The 20,243-nt window shown below is 39.6% G+C and overlaps 9 protein-coding genes and 1 non-coding gene across 10 annotated transcripts; 5 read left to right on the top strand and 5 right to left on the bottom strand.

The window, feature by feature from the left end:
* Positions 1-688: 688 nt before the first annotated feature.
* SOMG_00475 (Rab GAP) lies at positions 689-3,193 on the top strand (the record flags this gene model as incomplete). The annotated part of the gene is made up of 1 exon (XM_056179269.1): positions 689-3,193. One exon carries the CDS (start codon positions 689-691, stop codon positions 3,191-3,193), a length of 2,505 nt encoding a protein of 834 aa, XP_056035121.1.
* A 294-nt stretch (positions 3,194-3,487) lies between these two features.
* Positions 3,488-4,143, top strand: pfd5 (prefoldin subunit Pfd5; the record flags this gene model as incomplete). The annotated part of the gene is made up of 4 exons (XM_056179268.1): positions 3,488-3,674; positions 3,729-3,838; positions 3,890-3,995; positions 4,076-4,143. 4 exons carry the CDS (start codon positions 3,488-3,490, stop codon positions 4,141-4,143), a joined length of 471 nt encoding a protein of 156 aa, XP_056035120.1.
* A 113-nt stretch (positions 4,144-4,256) lies between these two features.
* csn1 (COP9/signalosome complex subunit Csn1) lies at positions 4,257-5,655 on the bottom strand (the record flags this gene model as incomplete). The annotated part of the gene is made up of 4 exons (XM_056179267.1): positions 4,257-4,409; positions 4,465-5,208; positions 5,270-5,544; positions 5,613-5,655. The coding sequence occupies 4 exons, from the start codon at positions 5,653-5,655 to the stop codon at positions 4,257-4,259; spliced, it is 1,215 nt and encodes a 404-aa protein (XP_056035127.1).
* Positions 5,656-6,312: 657 nt separating this feature from the next.
* Positions 6,313-6,563, top strand: SOMG_00472 (uncharacterized protein; the record flags this gene model as incomplete). The annotated part of the gene is made up of 2 exons (XM_056179266.1): positions 6,313-6,362; positions 6,422-6,563. The coding sequence occupies 2 exons, from the start codon at positions 6,313-6,315 to the stop codon at positions 6,561-6,563; spliced, it is 192 nt and encodes a 63-aa protein (XP_056035126.1).
* Positions 6,564-6,871: 308 nt separating this feature from the next.
* SOMG_20016 lies at positions 6,872-6,944 on the top strand. Its single transcript has one exon. It is a non-coding gene; the product is annotated as a tRNA-Asn (tRNA).
* Positions 6,945-8,423: 1,479 nt separating this feature from the next.
* On the top strand, positions 8,424-9,584 carry gpd1 (glycerol-3-phosphate dehydrogenase Gpd1; the record flags this gene model as incomplete). Its single annotated transcript, XM_056179265.1, has 1 exon — positions 8,424-9,584. One exon carries the CDS (start codon positions 8,424-8,426, stop codon positions 9,582-9,584), a length of 1,161 nt encoding a protein of 386 aa, XP_056035125.1.
* A 1,022-nt stretch (positions 9,585-10,606) lies between these two features.
* SOMG_00470 (nucleolar RNA-binding protein, LYAR-like protein, implicated in rRNA processing) lies at positions 10,607-11,277 on the bottom strand (the record flags this gene model as incomplete). The annotated part of the gene is made up of 2 exons (XM_056179264.1): positions 10,607-11,169; positions 11,256-11,277. 2 exons carry the CDS (start codon positions 11,275-11,277, stop codon positions 10,607-10,609), a joined length of 585 nt encoding a protein of 194 aa, XP_056035124.1.
* Positions 11,278-11,975: 698 nt separating this feature from the next.
* Positions 11,976-13,751, bottom strand: pdp2 (PWWP domain protein Pdp2; the record flags this gene model as incomplete). Its single annotated transcript, XM_056179263.1, has 1 exon — positions 11,976-13,751. The coding sequence occupies one exon, from the start codon at positions 13,749-13,751 to the stop codon at positions 11,976-11,978; it is 1,776 nt and encodes a 591-aa protein (XP_056035303.1).
* A 647-nt stretch (positions 13,752-14,398) lies between these two features.
* arg4 (arginine specific carbamoyl-phosphate synthase Arg4) lies at positions 14,399-17,869 on the bottom strand (the record flags this gene model as incomplete). Its single annotated transcript, XM_056179262.1, has 1 exon — positions 14,399-17,869. The coding sequence occupies one exon, from the start codon at positions 17,867-17,869 to the stop codon at positions 14,399-14,401; it is 3,471 nt and encodes a 1,156-aa protein (XP_056035304.1).
* Positions 17,870-18,558: 689 nt separating this feature from the next.
* On the bottom strand, positions 18,559-19,915 carry erg10 (acetyl-CoA C-acetyltransferase Erg10; the record flags this gene model as incomplete). The annotated part of the gene is made up of 3 exons (XM_056179261.1): positions 18,559-19,634; positions 19,754-19,854; positions 19,905-19,915. 3 exons carry the CDS (start codon positions 19,913-19,915, stop codon positions 18,559-18,561), a joined length of 1,188 nt encoding a protein of 395 aa, XP_056035309.1.
* Between the last annotated feature and the right edge of the window lie 328 nt (positions 19,916-20,243).

The raw sequence follows: 20,243 nt of genomic DNA, 5'->3' as shown, positions 1-20,243 counted from the left end.
TCTCTTGCTTTTTGAAATGGATGTTACGATATCTTTGACAAAAATTGAAATCATTAATGGACAGTTTACACTGGATCTATCCTTGAAAACTCGGGTTTGGGCGTTTCTTTGGAAAGATTTTGAACTTATTAAACAAATGGAGCTGTTAGCATTTTTATTTAAACGTGTCTCCCCATTTTAGTAAGCTGGAAAGTAAAACAATAGCAGCAACATCATCTACATGTATACAGTTATTATTACCAAAAAAAAGACACTTTAAGTGAACGACAGTAACAGTAACAGTAAACAGGCTTTTCTGGTGAGTATTTTTTATTATGGTATAAGAGGCTTACCGTGTCATTGCCTTATTCGTTTACTTCCTTGCAGCTGTCTGTTACAAAGAACACAACATAACGCCTAAAAAGTGTAATGTGGTTTCCATAAGTCCTTAAATCCGCTAGCAATTGCTTTTTTATGTCCTATACATATTACAATCAACAATTCATATTTTACTACCGCGCAAAATTGCTCTTTCATAAGTAAAGTCACCTCTGGCAAGATTGGTAAAAAGCTTCTGTTTCTTAGCTGTTAACTAGGAAAGTATTTATTATTTATTCATATACCTGTTTATCTGTTTGAACAATCGCTGTCTGAATTACTGAATCTCTAATAGCCTTGCTTCCGTTGGGTGTCCGTATACAAGTTTGTTATGTCTTCAATTGCCAGCATAATCAAAACGAAGCTACAACTTCCTGATTCATCAAAGGATTTAGCTAAGCTGAGATGGAGATTTCGACTTCCGGATTCGCAATTTTCTATCAACAGTTTACCGTGCGAAATTCAGTTCATCCATTATAACAACGCGGAGGAAACGAGCTCTTTATTAGGTATCCTATATTTATTTACTGACTATATTGCTTTCCGTGGTGATGAAGAAGGTACTCAGTTTTGTATGCCATATACAATTATTCGAAAGGTTAGCAAAGTAAAGAGTGATGACTTTGAACAGCTGCTTTCAGTTTCCACGAGCAATGGTTATGAATTTCGAATTTCTCTTCAAGTTTCTGAAAGCACTGCTTTGCGTTTTTGCGGACTCCTGAAGGAAGAGCTTATTTCACACAAGGTAAACATGCATAAGGCATCCGAATTTACCAAACAATTCTTTTCAGAACAATTGATAAGTCCTAATGTTGCAGAGGGTAATCAGTCTTATGGTTTTGGTTGCAAATATGGGTATCCCACAGATCCACGGGCTTCTCGTGAAAGAGCCAAACTTCGAATGTGGAAAGAATATTTCTTATTATATGGAACAAGCCTTTCTTTGATACGTGTCTCTCTATTTTCTAAGCTCGTTCGTATAGAGTTACCAAATAAGTTAAGGGGTGAAATATGGGAGTTAACTTCTGGGTCTTTATATCTGAGGCTCCAAAATGAAAACGAATACGAACATATTTTACACGCCCATTCTGGGCAAACCTCTTTTTCATTAGAAGAAATTGAAAAAGACCTGGGCAGAAGTTTACCAGAGTACCCTGCTTACCAAAATGATGAAGGAATTGATGCTTTGCGAAATGTTTTGGTTGCCTTTTCTTGGAAAAATCAGGATGTTGGCTACTGTCAAGCAATGAATATTGTGGCTGCTGCATTGTTAATTCATTGCAATGAAGCCCAAGCGTTTTATTTAATGCATAAGATTTGCGAGGATTACATACCCGGCTATTATTCCAAGACTATGTACGGAACATTAATTGATCAACAGGTATACGAAACTTTAGTACAGCGACTTATGCCCAACCTCCACGCTCATTTTGTAAACAAGGATATCCAACTCAGTATTATATCCTTACCATGGTTTCTTTCTCTTTTCTTTTGTACAATGCCATTACCTTATGCATTCCGACTGATGGACTTTTTCTTTTTAGAAGGCCCAAGGGTCCTTTTTCAGATTGGGATGGCTGTACTGTATGATAACGAGTCTGAAATCTTAAAGGCCACTGAGGAAACCATGCTTATATCTCTTCTGAAAAAGTATTTCTCGTCTTTGAGTGATCGCGTTTACAAAGATGCTACTGATAAAAGAGTTGCGGCCATTACCAAATTTCAACTGTTGCTTGTAACAGCGTTCAAGAAGTTTGGAAATATTACGCATCCCATGATAGAGTCAGAAAGGAAACGACATTTCAATAAAGTAATCAATTCAATTGAGTCATTTGCCAAGCGGACACAAATACGAAGTATCCAAAATTACGGCTCGCTGACACGTGACGACTTGAGTAATATATATGATCGATACCATGAAATTCTTTCTACCAAGCATGAGTTTGAGTTAGGCACTTCTGTTGATACAAAACTGGAGTTTGATGAATTTTGTGTTTTTATGGGAGGTGTAACGGATTGGTCCAAAAATCTTGACGCGACAGCAATTAACGGATCTTCATCTTTTTTAAGACATTTATTTCTACGATTTGATAGAAGCAGGGTAGGTTCTCTCTCTCTACAAGACTTGGTCTCTGGAATTGCAGAATTAAAAGTGCGAGATGTTATGCGTAATATCTCATTTATCTTTGAACTGTACGACTCTGACTCTGATGGATTTATGGATAAATCTGACGTCTTGAAGGTCTCTGAGGCTATTTTATGGATTACAAGATACATGGGCGATGAGTGCTTGTCAGCTGTCAGCGAGTTTATTCAAAGGTGCTTTCATTTTGCCGATGAAGCTGGTCCTGAACATCAGGAAGAGGAGAAGTTGGTTGATGTGGACGAGAGTTTACCAAGTGGTGGTTTGGCTTCAGAAAGAAATGTAAGCGCAAATAGTGATATCCGGGTGAGTCTACCGACTTTTCGCATGGTCATTCTTTCAAACGTGCTCCTAGAGCAACTCTTTTCTGGTGGGTTGGCGGATTCTGTTGTACTGCCACCTGTCGAAGAAAAGACAAGCACCGTTGGCGGTCTTCGCGGTTTGTTGGATTCGCTCGTTCTTGACACTAACAGGTGGAGTGAAACTTTCCGTGGTCACAAGCACGCTGCAGCTATTCCTTCTTCAGATAATGCTACGAGCACGGGACAAAAATTATATATGACAAGCGATGATACTTCGAATTTTGAAAAAGTTAAAAGCCATACATCAGATATCGATGAAGACGTTGGAGAACCTGTTGAAGACGATAAAGATCTACTACAGTTTGATCCTTACAAGAAAACAGAAGCGTAGCATGATATCTAGTTTTGGTTATTTCACGAGCTCTTTTGACAAAATATAGAAGCCCTTGGCATGTATACGTATCCCTTTAATTCTGATCAAGATCTTTACATGCTAATACCTGTTTTAATAGTTATTTAATAAATGATCTTTAATGCACTACTTTTATCCTTTGTTTTTATTTTATTTTTATTTTTTATTATAAACATAAAAATAAACGCAAGTCAGATTATATTGTTTAACGTGTTGGAACGCAAAGTTGGTTTAAGAAAGCATTTGGAATTTTAGCAACACAGAAGAATCAATATGGCAGAAGGATCGAAGTCGGTCAATTTAGGGACTCTTAGTTTAGAGCAATTAACAGAAGTTATTAAGCAACTTAATACTGAGCTGGAATACCTATCGAGTTCATATGCTCAGTTAGGACGTGCACATGTAAAATTTCTTGGTTGTCTTAATAGCATAAAAGAAACAGTAAAGGCGGAAAATGAAGGTAAAGGATAGAAGTTTTGTTTATGGCCTTGTTACTAACAAGCTTAAAAACCAGAGCGAGATATGCTTGTTCCCCTTACAACTAGTCTCTATGTACCCGGCAAGCTAAAACTGGGCAATGGAAAAGTATTGATAGACATTGGAACAGGATACTTTGTTGAGAAGGTAAAAAATAAAGAAAATCAAGTTGAATTTGTGACTAACGTTTGTTTTCAGAGTGCTCCTGATGCAATTGAGTATTATCAAAGAAAGTGTGAATATCTACAAAACAGTGTTGAGAGCATCAGCGGTGCTGTTGAAGCCAAGTCTTCCCAAATACGAGGTAAGATTCAATTCCTTTTCTATGTTCTAGCGAAAGTGAATATGATGGAACGAATTATTAACAAAATCTTTAATGTATAGCTGTTCAATCCGTCATGCAACAAAAAGCTACTGATCAAAACACGAAGAGCGCTCCGGCATCAGCGTAGAATCAATTTAATTGTAAAAATGTCTTGAAATTTATTATGGAAACATGATTTTTCATGGCGTATTGGCGTTATGCATGAATGAAAACAATATAGTTTTAATTAACAGGACGATATTAAGTATGCGTAGAAGATTCATCATCCATGCTTTTGTTAAAAGTATTTGTAGTCTGTAAATGGATCGCTTTGCTATAAATGTGGGTGTTTTCAACGATGTCTTGAATTTCTTGAAAGCGCTCGCCTTCTAACGAAGATTCCATATAAACACACTGAAGAGAAAAAGTTGTTAGCGCACATACATTATGGCATAGAAAGAATACTTACCTTATTCAGACAATCCAATTTCGCGTCTATCTTTTGTGTTTCTACCATTTGCAATAGAAAATCTTCAATGAAGGGCAAGTCAACTTGAAAGTCAGAGGCAATCTTTTTCATAGGAATAGCACTGTATGGAAACAAATAATCAATCAACGAACGCTCGCGGATTAAAGACAGAAAGGTGAGTAGATGAGGAGCCAGGTACATGTCCAATGCATATTCCGGAAAGCTGGCTTGAAGAGTGTTAAACAAAGAGCTGTACTTTCGCTGGCTCATAAAATGCATACATTTTCGTAAAGTGGGATTAAGATCGGATAAAGCATTAAATATTTCATCTTCGTTTAACTGTTGTAGCAGTTCTTTATGGTCCCAACATACTAAAGCACATATAGAAGTATATGTGGATACGTCTGTTTTGGTCAAGAGAATATCGGAAAAATCTGGTGCAACATGTAGAAAGTGGTCTAGGGCAGATTTGTAGTCGCCCAGGCACATGTGTGCCAAACCGCAATAAGCATACACGGTACTTTTGATCTCCATGGCAGCAGAAAGAGTCGACTTGGCACGAGAACCAAAAGCGAGAACGTGAGAATAGTTTTCCATCCAGATGGAGACTCTCATTAAGTCGAGCGATAAATGGGCGATTTGACCAGCGTTGGTGCAATATTCTCGGACCTTCGCATAGGCCCGAAGGGCGCTTTCAAATTGGCCCAAGTCGGTAAAAAAAGAGGCCAGGTCGAGTTGTGCTGACTAGATGAAACAGAAAAAGTTAGAGATTGAAAAAGGGGATTTGGAAGCAGAAAGCACATACCCGAATGGACTCTCTAATGAGATTATTTTTGTAAGATTTCAGTTCTTTTGTGAGATGGTCTAGATTTTGTTTTCGATGGTATGTGACACTGTCAATCCAAGACAAATCATATTGTTCTTCGCCGACATCATTTGTGAACTCTGAAAAGGCAGATTTGTACAATTCCAAATTGTAAGTATTTGCTTTCAATTTGTTGATTGCATATTGAGAGCAGAAGGACCTGAAAGCTTCATGAGAGCGAGCTATGAAGAGAGCCCTGAAAATCCCTGGCCAAACTAAATTATGAAACGATGGTTGGTAAAAGGCAAAAAAATTGCATTTTTGTTGCATTTGAGAAACATACCTCCATATTGATTCAAGTACTTTTCCAAATCCGCCGTATCCATAGTCGTTGTATCCAGTGACGAATGTAAAATAAAAAATAAAAACAAGAACCGTTTCTTGGAAACTTTTAACTCAAAAAGAAATAAAAAAAAAACCGACAAATTCTAACAGTCCAGAGACGATGTTTGTAGGAATTCAAGTCGGTCATGACGAACTGGTGAGCATGGGAGGTTGAGCTTGGAAAGGAAATGGACGTGGAGAGTTTTAATTACTTTTTTTCTACCTTTTTACTGTTTTTGTTTTGTAAATTGTAAAAAGAAAAAAAAAAGCGAAAAGAATTGTTGTAGAGTGTTGTATAAAGGAAATCGAAAAGCAAATTTGTCGACTACAATGGCTGCTGCTGGAATGTTTCAAATAAAAAACAATACCGTTGTATTTTTTTTTCATGATTATAGTTGATAAAAATCTGCATCAGATCTATAGCTTAAGGACATTTCAAAGAAAAGGATTTGTTTTTATCGATTTGTTTATTTACCACCGCACTCCAACGGATTGGATAAAAATCAAAGCAAGAAGGTCGTATACAAGGAGATGACGGTGTTTGAGATGGAAGGCGACGACGACGACTTTTAAGAGTAAGAGAGTGGAATTGTAAATAATTGAAATCAATTTATTCAAATTGAACTGAATTGGAGTGAAAAAGAAAAACGAGTTGTCCAATGGAAGAGAATTTGCAGCAGAACGTTTCTGTGGAAAGAGCCCGCAATGAGTAAGTGAGATGGAAAGGAGAAAAGAAAAAGGGATTTTAACATGGAATGAAATGATTAGATTTCGAAATTATATTGAAGAGCATGAAGAACCGATGCTTGTTGGAAACAAATCCAAGGAAGGAAAATTGAATCGTATGAAGAGTTCCTCGTCGACCCATAAGAAAAAGGGACTGCGGAATAAGTGTTGTGTGATTTGTTAGAGTGATCAGAAGGATGGGTATGCTATAGAAGAAAGGTCATCCAAGAAAAAGCTCATCCTATCGAAGAAAAAGCCGAATCATTTATGGTAGGCGAGCAGAGCAAACTACTACGGATCGCCGCTCGGGAGACGATCCAAAGAATAGTGAATGAAATGAATAAAGGAAATGATGGAAATGTCCGTTGACAAATTGGAAACAGACAAAGGAAGTTGTATTTTATTGCTAATTTAATCTAATAAAACTGACGGATATAATAAGTAGAGAGGTAGAAGTATATAATATCTAGACAACTCTTGGAAATCAATCAAGGTCGGATAGCACAGTTGGTAGTGCGCATGACTGTTAATCATGAGGTCGTGGGTTCGAGCCCCACTCTGACCGTAAATATTTTATATTTTTGCTTCTTGATGACAAGCATAACGTAGCGCAAGGAGGTTCTTCTTTGGGTTTGAGTCCGAGCTCTAAGTCCTAGTTCTTTCTACTACAGTGGGTGGAGTGGTCCTTGCTGCTATGGAGAAAACAGTGGTGTCGATTCTCTGCTTGGTGAAAGAGTCGTGATGAAAGGAAAAGAAAAATTAATTAAATAAATAAGTAAAAAAATAAATAAAGGATCCATGAAGAATTAAAAATTTCCTGAAATCAAAACAAAAAAAACAAAAAAAACAAAAAAAAATGGACACAAACGGACAGCTCAACTCAATCCTTCTCTCTCTCTCCGTCTGTGTGTCTGTGTGTGTGCAACCGTTTACCGCTCTGCAACGATTTCTACCGTCCCGAAAGAATTTCGAGGTGCGACGGATGAACCTTAAAGAATGCAACAGAAGGGGGGGTCAAAACGTAAAAAAATCAGCGAGCGAGAAGAGGAGTCTAGAAAGGGTCCAAAACGAATGACTGGAGGATGCATTGAGCGAGTCCAAAGGAGCCAAAATGTTTGTTTACAAATGGGATTCCGATGAAAAGCATCCATGGGAATGCTGCTCTGCCCTTTTTTGTTTATTTTTTTGATTTCAGGAAATAGTTAAATTCTTTTTCACTCTTCTTTCTACCTCCACACCAGACTAGATCATATCTTGCTATTGTTGATGTTGATGTTAGTGTTGATGTTGTTGTTGTTCCTTGTGACCTTGCCAGGTGCTGATTGGCGGTGATAAGTGATCGCAAAGGAAGGAAATGCTAAAAGGAGCGTTATATGTCGTTGGAGATAAATAAGGAGTGAAAGGGTGGGTGAACGCAAAAGAAAACACACCACCTCCACACCAGGATACGTCGAACACAGGAACCGTGTGGAAAACTGTGACGATTGTTCCGTTGAAAAGGGAAAGCCAGTCGTGCACGCAAAAGATTACAGAGAGGTTGCAGAGCAAAGGATTCAAGAATACAGAGAAAAGCTTGGATTTGTTTTCCTTTTGTTGTGTTTTCAGTTTCCTTTCTTCCTTTCTTCCTCAAAAACGGCTTGTCGCTACGGTTCCTTACATTCTTGCCGCTTTTTCCCCCCCCTTCTTCTATATCAAAGCTGACATGACGTATAAAGCGACCTTGTCCATCTTTTGATATCACATTCATGACGTCCTGGATTGGTTTGGAACATCTAGGTAAAAGTCTGCCTTTGACGTCATGTCTTTCGGACCTAAACAATGGCGTATCCTCACAAATATATAAATTGGCATTCCCCTGCACTTTTTCTTTACCATCTGCCTTACAAACGAAAGATCCAGATTTTTACCTTTTTCCACCGTTTCGTTGTAGGTTCGCTTTTCACGAATATCAATTGATTTTGTTATTTTCATTTTACGAGTTTTTTTCTTTCAATTTCACGTTTCTGTTTTCTACGATTTCCTAACTTAGTTTCCATCTTCAATCATGTCTTCTGCTCCTCATCAAACTACTGCTGCCGCTGCCGCTTCAAACATGGACCAAGCTCCCAAGAAGCGTTTGGCTGTTGGTGTTATCGGTTCCGGTAACTGGGGTACCGCCATTGCCAAGATCTGTGGTGAAAACGCCCGTGCTCACGGTCACCACTTCCGCTCCAAGGTCCGTATGTGGGTCTTTGAAGAAGAAATCGAACACAAGGGTGAAAAGAGAAAGCTCACCGAAGTTTTCAACGAGACTCACGAAAACGTAAAGTATCTTCCTGGTGTCGAATGCCCTCCCAACGTCATCGCCGTTCCTGATGTTCGTGAAGTCGCCCGTCGCTCTGATGTTTTGGTCTTTGTCGTCCCTCACCAATTCATCAACAAAGTTTGCGACCAAATGGCCGGTCACCTCCGTCCCAACGCAGTCGGTATCTCTTGTATCAAGGGTGTTTCCGTCGGCAAAGACGGTGTCCGTCTCTTTTCCGATGTCATCCAAGAAAAGCTTGGCATCTACTGTGGTGTTCTTTCCGGTGCCAACGTTGCCAACGAAGTCGCCAAGGAACAATTCTGTGAAACCACCATTGGTTATAAGCCCCCTCAAGCCGTCATCTCTGCCGAGCAAATCGTCGCCATCTTTGACCGTCCCTACTTCTCGGTCGTCTCCGTCGACGACGTTGCCGGTGTCGCCCTCGGTGGTGCTTTGAAGAACATCGTCGCCATGGCCGTCGGTTTCGCCGATGGTTTGGAATGGGGTGGTAACACAAAGTCTGCCATCATGCGTCGTGGTTTGTTGGAAATGCAAAAGTTTGCTACCACTTTCTTTGAAAGTGAACCCGGTACTATGGTCGAGCAATCTTGTGGTATTGCTGACTTGGTTACCTCTTGCTTGAGTGGCCGTAACAACCGTGTTGCCGAGGCTTATGTCAAGTCTGGTAAGCCCATCGACGTTCTTGAGAAGGAACTCTTGGGTGGTCAGCTTTTGCAAGGTGCTTCCACTGCTAAGGAAGTCCATGAATTCCTTTCCACCAAGGACATGGTCAACGACTTCCCCTTGTTCCGTTCCGTTTACAACATTTGCTACGAGAACATGGACGCCAAGGATTTGATCCAAGTCCTCCAACCTTTGAAGGAAGAATCCGAAAACGAAGGTGGTACTGAAACCGAGTAAACGGTTTCCCCATAGTTCCCTTTTGTTTTCTTGTGTGTGGAAAAGGATACAATTCCTCATCCCGGACTATTTGGAAAGAGCAGCAGTTTTTTCACCACCGCTTTTTCTTTTTTTGTTTTTTGTTTTGATTGATAAAGCTTGGTTGGTGTTTTATTGTTTGCTTTTTCCGTTATCCGAGGTTGCATGTTGATTTCCTTCAATCTTGAACCATGGTTAATTTGTCCAATTTCTTTACTTGCAACCCGTCGTAGGATTCTTACGAAAGTTTTTGGTTGTTGAGAGGATTTACTTCATTTATGTTTTGCCCTTACCGTTGCTTTTCTCATTCGTTTTACCCTTCGTAAGCATCGAATATTATTATTATCATCATCATAAATGGAGAAGAGACTTGTTGGAACTAAACCCCTTAGATGAATAGAAAGCTTGTTGGTCTTTTTATGATGGTCTGTCAGCAGAACATCCATGAGGATTTCATGAGTGAAGGGAAAAAAGAAGGTATTTATGATATCCCTGTTCTTCACACTTTGTTAACGATTAAGAGAAATGATTTATATATCTTGTCCATTGTTGATGTTATTTATTATGTATAAATCGAAAATGAATTTTTTTTGACCAAAATTTTTCTATTGTATTGCAATCTTTTTCAACACGTAGGATGAAGCTATTTCTGTTGTATCTTTTTTTTCCCGTTGTAGCAGGTTAACCAAAAAAGAAATCGTCTTTTATTACTCATTCGTTTTCCTGACTCGCTCTGTTTTATTTGATAATGTGTAGTTGTTTCCGTGAACAAGTTCCTTGTCTGGATTGCAAATGCAAAGAGCGATATTGAATATAAAGGAAACGTTTCTTTTACAGGCTTTGTGAAGTGTCTAAAATCCTTTATTCTAATCCATTCTATATCGTTTTCCTAGAATCCCATATTTAACAATATCTCAACCCAATTGAATGCATCATCTACTAAATAAAAAAAGAAAAAAAACCTAAGCTTCTTCCCATGGGTTGGTTTTCTTTTTGTAGCTCCTTTAATCTGTAGATCCAGCCTTAAGCATGTAAACGCCATTGGCACCTTTGGATACCTTGAGTTGCTTCAAAACATCCTTGGCTTCCAAAGTTTCCTCCTTGGAAGCGTTTTTGTTGTGTTTCTTCACAAGCTTGTAAAGAGACTCGTTGTCATCCTTTTCGCACAAGGTAAGCATCTGCTCGATCGGAGATGTCTTTTTGTCTTTGGAAGACGACTTCTTTTTCTTGTTGCCTTTTTCTTCTCCAGAATCGTCAGGAGAAGTGGAACGCTTTTTGGCAGGAGAAGAACTTTGCTCCTTCTCGGATTCTTCTGGTGTTTCTTTGGCTTTGCCAGTAGAAGCATTCCCGTTGGTAGTTCCATTCTCCTGATTCTTCTTCTTCAATTCTTTCTTTGTAGGACGGTAAAGACCCTTCTGATACCGTTGTGCCTCTGTCATGCAAGACGAATGAGAACGATAATCGGTCCCTTGAAAAGTCGTATTGCAATCAATGCAAGTAAAATATGCTCCTTGGCAACGAGAACGATGTTGATCAAGTTTTGGCTTCTTGATAATATCTTGACAAACTACATTGAAAAACTCGTGTTAGTAATTTTTCACTTCCAAAAATTTCCCATTATCCTTCTTTCTTTGGATAATTCATCATTTGTACCTTCACAGCAAAAGGAAACCATTTTCTTTTCTTCTTTGTTCGTTTTTCTTGCTTTTCGTCAACTGATAATTGCTACTCGTGCCAAGTCGCTGTTTGCAAGTGTATTGTTACGTGAAACAAGCCATTTAAAATTTTCTCAAATTGCAATCTTTAGACAATTTTCCTATGCTTTCATCTTTTCCGTATTATTTAGTCCTTATTAAAATTCTATTCAATCATTTGAGGAATGTTTCCATTGTGTTTCACAATCTTGTTTAATTCTCGTTTTTCTCATTTTAACAAGTCAAACATCAAAACATTCTCATTTTAACAAGTCAAACATCAAAACATTCTCATTTGCTTTCTTTGTTTTCTTCTTTCAATCTAAAATTAGTTTCCTCCATGGGATTCAATTTTCATAGTCTTTTCGGCTCGTGGATTAAAAAGTTCTTTACCATCTTCACGCTTTTTACGGAGTGCAATAGTTTAAGTAAGGACAAGCACTTCTATTACAATGTCTATAAGTTTATCATGAAACAATTGCTACGTTCTTTTCACAAGGTCGTGTTTTTTCCTAAAAAGCAAGTATACTATTACTACTATATTCAATTCACGAAAGCATCAAAATTTCATTTTTTCTAATCATCAAAAAATTTCAATAAACAAATGTTGTTTCCAGAAACCAATTCGAGCAATGAAGCCATCCGGATTTGTGACTAATTTACATAGTATTAGTTCCTTTTAAACTGAAGGCTCTTTCTGTTCCTCGGTCGGCTTTTGAGAATCAGTTGGAGCGGATGCTTCAGTCGAAGGTGCTTCCGTAGAAGGTGAAGCATCCGTCATGGGTGTATCTTTTGATTCCGAGGCTTCTGGTTCTGACTCTTCTTTCGATTCGGGCTCACTTTCCCTCTTTTCACTTAGAACTTGGGAAGGCTCCTTCGATTCTTCCGTCTCTTCCTTCTTTTCTTCCGTATCGGTGTTTTCAACCGATTTTGTTTCCTCAGCTTGTTCAGCTGCTGGTTCTGGTGTCTCAGATTTGGATTCGCCAGGCGATTGCTTTTGCTGAGATATGGCTTGCATGATGGGTTTCCATTTTTCCTCAAGAAGTTCATGACAAATCTTCTTTACAGGTTCTTCTTGATCAGCGGGGAAATCCGTCAAAGTACAAATTTTCTTCACAACAACCGCAATTTTAGTCTTCTGGACTAGCGTAGCATCCAATCCCTGAAATGTAGAAAGCTTTTCAAGATATCCATGAATAATATCGTAATTTTGCTTGGACAAGTCCGCATTTGGTGCCAAAAGGCTACCTTGCAATTTGTGACGAAGAAACAACAAAGATTGTTCCCTGGATTTGAAAGTACGCTCAGCCGCTTCCTCCTCATTTACTTCAGGTTTTTCTTCTTCTTTTTTCTCCTCCTCTTCCTCCTCCTCCTCTTCATCCTTTTCTTCATTTTTTTTAGCCTTCTTCTTTGCAGGAGCATCCGCTTTCTTCACCTGCTGGGATCCTTTTCGAGGAGAAGCTCGAGTTCTCTTAGCACTAGGTGATGCAGCTTCCGTAGAAGAGGACTTTTTACTAGAAGCGTCCAATGAAGGATCAAAGGACACAGACTTTTTAGCACCTTTATTATTTCCCCGTCTAGCGCTGGCTCGACTCGGCCGCTTCGTTTCTTCTTCCTCTTCTTCTTCGACAGAAGCTTCAGATTCTTCTTGTCCTTCGTCCTCAGATTCCTCTTCAGATTCTTCGACGTCAGAGGGAGGAGGAGAAACATCGTCTAAACTCTTAGTAGCCTGAGCGACTTTATAAGCTTTAATTAAACCAGCAGTCTTGGGTTTAGGCTTTTCAAGATATTCAGAAATGGCATCTTCTGTTAAGGGAGATAAAGCATCAGGACTGGCCCATAAATACTCTTTATTAGGGAAGAAAATTACAGGGTGGTAGTTTTCAGCGCGCTTAGGTTTGCTCTTTAAAGCTACAGAAGTCATTTTGTCTTCTGTAATGATCATACTTGGCCACCAGGGGAAACCAGCAAGCTTAGTTAATACACGCATACCGGATTTATATTCTACGTTTGGTTTTTCTCCACCTTTTTGCTTTGCACCATTTTTTGCTGCCGACTTGGGAATATCTTCAGACTTTTGTATCTCGGTTGATTCATCTTCTTTTAAATTTTCAGAGGAATTCTCTTGCTCATTCTCTGATGATTTGGAATCCTCTGCTGTTTCAGCGGGGTCGTTTTCTTTATGTTCTTCCTCATCAGCCGTTGATTCCTTTTTGTCAGTAGATGTACCATTTTGCTCAGGAGCTTCTTCAGGTTCCACTTCAGCTTCTTCCTGAGGTTTAGAATCATCCTCTTTCTTTTCCTGAGCATCCTCAACCTCCTTCGATTCTGATTCCTCTGGGTTTTCTTCAGAAACTTGATTTGGTGTTTCTTTTTTGTCTTCAGCTACTGCAGTCTTCTCTTCTGGAGTTTCTACATTCATTTTTTGTGCATCTTTCTCAGAAATTGCTTCCATTTTATCAATTTTGAGATTCGCGTCGTGTTCCCAAATAATAGGTAGAAGGATAAATTATGCAACCTGTAAGCGTCAACAATTCTTGCATGGGGAGTGCAAAACTAACCAGTATAAGCTACCTCGAAACGAGCCCTACCGAATTACGAATGATAAATTGAAGTATATAATAAATATGGTTCCTTATAGTGTAAACAAACACATTATTAAAAAACGCAGCTAAAATTTGAAAAGCAGTATAAGAGTAAAAAGACATCAACAACGAAAAAGTAACCTCTTTACTCTGTTAATTGACGGCGAATACCAATTTAAGAACAACAGACATTTTATTCCAAACAAAACAAAAAACAATCAATACGATAGATAGGAAACCCTTCGCGAGCTATAATATCTAGGTTTAAGAAAAAAATTGTCCAAAGAACCATAGGAACAAAAAAAGTAGCTATCTAAAACACCACCAAAAACCACCTTCCAACTATTTTTCAGATAGCATGGAAGGGCATTTAAACAGACAATTCCAGAACCATCTTGAAGTGCAAGTAAAAACCAAAAAATAGTTCATGATATACAAAATGTAATCAACCATAGCATATTACCGAATAGTCAAAATTATTATTGAGTTGAAAACATTTAAACCGATCCGTTTTGATCTAGAGATCATGGCTACCAATCCAATCACTCCATCTCTTCACTTCAGAAGGTATGGCCTTTCGTTCAGAAGTAGCCTCTGGCAGCTTCTGTTTAAGAGAGTCGACAAACAACTTGGCACAGTTAGGATCGTTAATAAGTGTCACGTTAAAGTCCACGGCATTTCTGCGCATAACATAGTCTTTATCATAAATATCTTTACCACGAGCAGAAGCCAAATTGAAGACACAAGAAACGTTATACTTCTCAAAGACAGCACGAAGAGCACGCTTGTCATCAACAGGGAACTCGATCACTTCCGTTTCTGTGGGGTTCAATTCCTTAGAAACTTCCTTATCAGCAGTGTAAAGCTTGTAACCAAGTTTTTGCAAATCAGTAGCGACTTCCTTTAATTCAGGACGGTCACCTCCCACTAAAATACCTTGGCCAGGAAGAGGAATTTTGAAATTTTGAACAGATTGAAGAGCGGCCCAATAAGCTTCTCTAACATCTTTGCCAAAGCAGGCGACTTCACCAGTGGAGCTCATTTCCACTCCAAGGAATGGATCAGCACCAGCCAAACGAGTCCAAGAGAATTGAGGAACCTTGATGCATACATAATCACGAGGGATAGCCATCAAGTCACAAGGTGCAGGAACATTTTGTCCAACAATGGCGCGGGTAGCAACGTCAATGAAGTTAACACCAAGAGCCTTTGAAACGAAAGGGAAAGATCTGGAAGCACGAAGGTTACACTCAATAACCTTCAAGTCACTAATGCCAGTCTCAGCGTTGTCAGCCAAAATGATTTGCATGTTGTAAGGACCAGTAATGTGGAAAGCACTGGCAACCTTCTTGGCAATTTCCTTGCAGCGATCCATAATATCCGTGCTCAAAGAGTAAGGAGGAAGAGCAATTGTGGCATCACCGGAATGAACACCAGCATTCTCGACATGTTCAGAGACGGCATGAACCAATAACTGACCCTTTGAAGCAACAGCATCAACGTCGAGTTCACGAGCCCCTTCAATGAACTTCGTGATAACAACAGGATGATCGGGAGAAACAGCAGCTGCATTCTCCAATTTGTTTTTTAAACTGGATTCATCACGAATAACACTCATGGCAGCACCAGACAAAACATAGGAAGGACGTACAAGAACAGGATATCCAACAGTGTTGGCAAACACGCTAGCTTCTTCAACGGAAGTCAATTCTTTCCAAGCAGGTTGATCAACACCAACCTTGTCAAGGATTTGAGCAAACTTGTGACGATCTTCAGCAGAATCAATCATCTTAGGATCGGTACCATATACATTAGCACCGGTCTCTTGTAATCTCAAAGCAATATTTTGAGGAAGTTGACCACCTACGCTAACAACGACACCGTTGGAGTTTTCCATTTCGTAAATATCCATAACACGTTCATAGGAAAGTTCTTCAAAGTACAAACGTTCACATTCATCAAAATCGGTAGAGACAGTCTCAGGGTTGTAGTTAACCATGATAGTGCTACGTCCAAGTCCTCTCAAGGTACGAGCACAGGAGACACCACACCAATCGAATTCGACACTGGAACCAATACGATAGACACCGGATCCAAGAACCATGGTACCGTGCTCATTGAAATCAACGTCGTGAGAAGATCCATTGTAAGTAGTGTACAAGTAGTTGGTGTCGGCAGGGAACTCAGCAGCCAAGGTATCAATCTTCTTAACCCAAGGATGAATGTCATAACGCTTTCTACGAGCACGAACTTCCAATTCAGTAGCACCAACGAGCTTGGAAATCTGGTAATCAGAGAATCCGTGCTTTTTAGCGCGAGTTAAAACTTCTTTATTCAATCCGTATAAAGAACCAATTTCTTGAAGCTCCTTGTACACTTCAGCCATATTTTCAAGTTTACCCAAGAACCACTTGTCAATCTTGGTCAACTCGTGAATTCTATCAGTGGAATAGTTTTGATTAAGCATGGCTTCAACAACAGCAAAGAAGCGAAGATCAGTGGGAACAGAAAGAGCATGGTCCAAATCCTTAAAGGGCATGGCCATGAAACCCAAAAATGAGGGATCGACTTGACGCAAGGCTTTTTGAAGAGATTCTTCAAAGGTACGACCAACAGCCATGACTTCACCGACACTCTTCATGGAAGAACCGATTTCACGGTTAACGTGTTGGAATTTGCGCAAATCCCAACGAGGGATCTTGGTGACAACGTAATCCAAAGAAGGTTCAAAGTTTGCAGTAGTAGTCTTGGTAACGGCATTGGTTAAATCGGGAAGAGTGTGACCTAAAGCAATCTTGGCGGCTGTATAGGCTAAGGGGTATCCGGTAGCCTTAGAAGCCAAAGCAGAAGAACGGGAGAGACGAGCATTAACTTCAATGACACGATACTCCAAGCTGTCAGGACTTAAGGCATACTGAACATTGCACTCGCCAACAACACCCAAGTGACGAATGATCTTGATAGCAGCAGAACGAAGCATGTGATACTCTTCATCGGAGAGAGTTTGAGAAGGAGCAACAACCATGGAATCACCAGTGTGGATACCAAGAGGGTCAAAGTTTTCCATGTTGCAAACAGTAATACAGTTGTTGGCTGCATCACGAACAACTTCGTACTCAACTTCTTTCCAGCCCTTCAAAGACTTTTCAACAAGAATTTGAGGAGTCATGGAAAGAGATTTGGCAGCCAAAGATTGCAATTCCTCTTTGTTATTGGCAAAACCAGAACCAAGACCACCAAGAGAGTAGGCGGAACGAACAATGACAGGGTACCCAACCTTAGAAGCAGCTTGAAGAGCTTGATCGACAGAATCGACTGCTGTAGATTCTGCAATGGGAATATCAATTTCATGCAATGCTTTAGAGAAGAGGTCACGATCTTCCGAGGTTTTCAATGTTGAGATAGGAGTACCCAAGACCTTGACATTGTTACGATCAAAAACACCCATGTCATCCAATTGAACACCCACGTTCAAAGCGGTTTGTCCACCGAAAGTCAGCAAGATACCGTCAGGATGTTCACGTTCAATAATATGCGAGAGGTAGTCAGCAGTAACAGGTAAGAAGTAGATTTCATCAGCCAGTTCATGAGAGGATTGAATAGTAGCAATGTTAGGATTAATCAAGATAGTGTGAACAGAGCTTTCACGAAGAGCCTTGATGGCCTGAGCACCAGAGTAGTCGAATTCACCAGCTTGACCGATGGAGATACCACCTGAGCCAACGACAATAACTTTGTTTACTTTTTCATGTTGAATAGCTTTCACATGACCAGAGCGAAGGTAAGCACTGGCATCAGGCACGTTCTTTTCTTTATTGAGTTCATTGCGGGCTATCGCCGAAACGCTAATAAGACGTTTTTGAGTTGTAACTTTAGAAACAATTCCTTTACCAATTGTAGAGAATGAGCCTAAGCATCGACCATTTCCAAATATATTTTTGGAAATACCAGGAATGGAACGACACACTGATGTCGTCCAAAATGCCATTTTTCCTACAACCCAAGCTTGTTCTATATATTCAAGAATCAAACTGAGTTATTTGGCTTAAGATTGAATGGTCAATTTCTAGAAGGTAACCGATCTGTATATAAAAGGAGTCTTGTCAACTTAGTGATCAGTAAAGCGTGACTTCTTTCTCGGTGGAATTAGTCTACTGATAGTGAGTTATTACGATCCTCACTATACTATAGATTGATGAATTTAATATAAAACACGAGATGAAAGAGAAAGGAGTAAGTTCATAATGCATGTAAGAATTACAATGTGAGATTGAAAATTTGTACTAACAAGAATTTCCATTCAAGAAGTACTCGCAATTGGAAGTACTCTAAACGATCAAGCTAATTAACATTTACATCCAACAATGAAAGTTGAACTTTGGCAAAAGCATGACAAGCAATGTATTTCAATGCCTTATTAACTGACGAGAATATGCCTCTATTTCAGCGAGCGTAAGATCTTTTTGTTTATATTTCAAATTAGTAAAGAGTGATAAAGCCAATTCAACGAGGACGTTTTAAATGAAAGATTCAGCAAGTAAGACAAGTCAAACGAAAGTAAATGAGTTATTCCATACAGGATGAATGGTTCATCCTCCTTTAGGATATTAAGGACAGATAATATCGTTCTAATTGAGAGTGTATGATGGGAATAAAAGAACAGTGGTAAAGATAGGCTTAAACGCGCTCGATCACAAATGAAGAAGCACCACCACCACCATTGCAGACAGCAGCAACACCAATCTTGGCGTTCTTTTGAGCCAACACATTCGACAAAGTGACAATGATTCGAGAACCACTGCTTCCCAAAGGATGACCCAAAGAAACACCACCGCCGAAGATGTTGACATGCTCAGGGTTCAAACTCAAAATCTTTGTGTTGGCAACACCGACAACACTAAAAGCTTCATTAATTTCATAATATTCGACTTGAGACGACTCAACATTGGCATGCTTCAAAGCTTTGGGGATGGCAAGACTAGGGGAGGTAGTAAAGCGGTCGGAATTTTGAGCAGCCTCACCCCAACCAAGAACCTTGGCTATAGGCTTTAATCCCAATTCTTTGAGCTTGGTACCAGAGACCAAAACCATAGCGCTAGCACCATCATTCAAAGAGGAAGCGTTGGCGGCAGTAACTGTACCATCAGCCTTAAAGACAGGACGAGTAGACTTCAGCTTGTCTTCATTCAAGTTCTTGGGTTCCTCATCTTCAGAAATGACCTTGTTGGGCTTACCACGACCGCCAAAGACCTCGACAGGTACAATTTCGTTATCAAAAGCAGAAGAGGCCTGAGCGGCTTGAGCGCGTTTGTAAGAAGAAATGGCAAATTCATCTTGAGCAGCACGATCAACCTTGTACTCTTCAGCACAAAGTTCAGCAGCGTTACCCATAGGAAGACCATCATAAGCATCCGATAAGCCATCACGGAGAAGACCATCAACAAGCTCGACGTTACCAAATTTGGAACCGAAACGGTTCTTAGTAGCGTAGTAAGGAACATTTGACATGCTTTCAGCGCCACCAACGACCACGATGTCTGCATTGCCAGTCATGATGGCCTGAGTACCAAGGATAGCGGCCTTCATACCTGAAGCACAAACCTTGTTAACAGTGGTACAAACGGTGTCAACATTCAATCCCGCACCCAAAGCACATTGACGAGCAGGATTCTGACCAAGGTTAGCGGACAAAACATTGCCCATGAAAACTTCTTGAATGTCAGAGGGTTGAATCTTCCCCTTTTCAAGAGCAGCTAATCAAATGTTAATTGTTTTTGAATAAACTACTGACAAATGATCATCACATGTCAAGTTCGTAAGCCATCGCGACGCGTCACAAAACACGCGTCAAAGCAGTTAAATTCAAACTTACCCTTGATGGCAACTGATCCCAATTTTGTAGCTGGAACAGAAGCAAGGCTACCGCCAAAACTACCCATAGGGGTACGAACTGCAGAAACAATGTATACGTCGCTAATACCAGGTTAGTCGCTTGTCAAAAATAGAATTCTCAGGGCACTTACGTGTTCACCATTATGATTTCTTAAATACTAACTAAAACCTATGGCTTCTTTGTAGTTGGCTTTGAGTAGAAATGGAATCGAGATTCGTACAAATATACTTAAGAATATAACTGTTTAAAGAATCCCAGCGAAATACACTAAAGGGTGCATTGAAAGAAAACTCGTTGAAAAAACTATATACTTTGAGATTTTCCAATGAAAAATGAAACTCAGAAGCAAAAAGAAAAGTTGAAAAGGTTCCTTTTTACAGATTCTTGTAGCTGAATGCTTCAAAATAAACATGTTTATTAAAGTAGCCCAGCGTACTAGGGAAAACCGAATACTGATATCGATATGCTG

The sequence above is a fragment of the Schizosaccharomyces osmophilus genome, chromosome 1, assembly GCF_027921745.1.
Source record: "Schizosaccharomyces osmophilus chromosome 1, complete sequence".
NCBI classification, from domain to species: domain Eukaryota; kingdom Fungi; phylum Ascomycota; class Schizosaccharomycetes; order Schizosaccharomycetales; family Schizosaccharomycetaceae; genus Schizosaccharomyces; species Schizosaccharomyces osmophilus.
This window is presented reverse-complemented; position numbering and strand designations above follow the sequence as displayed.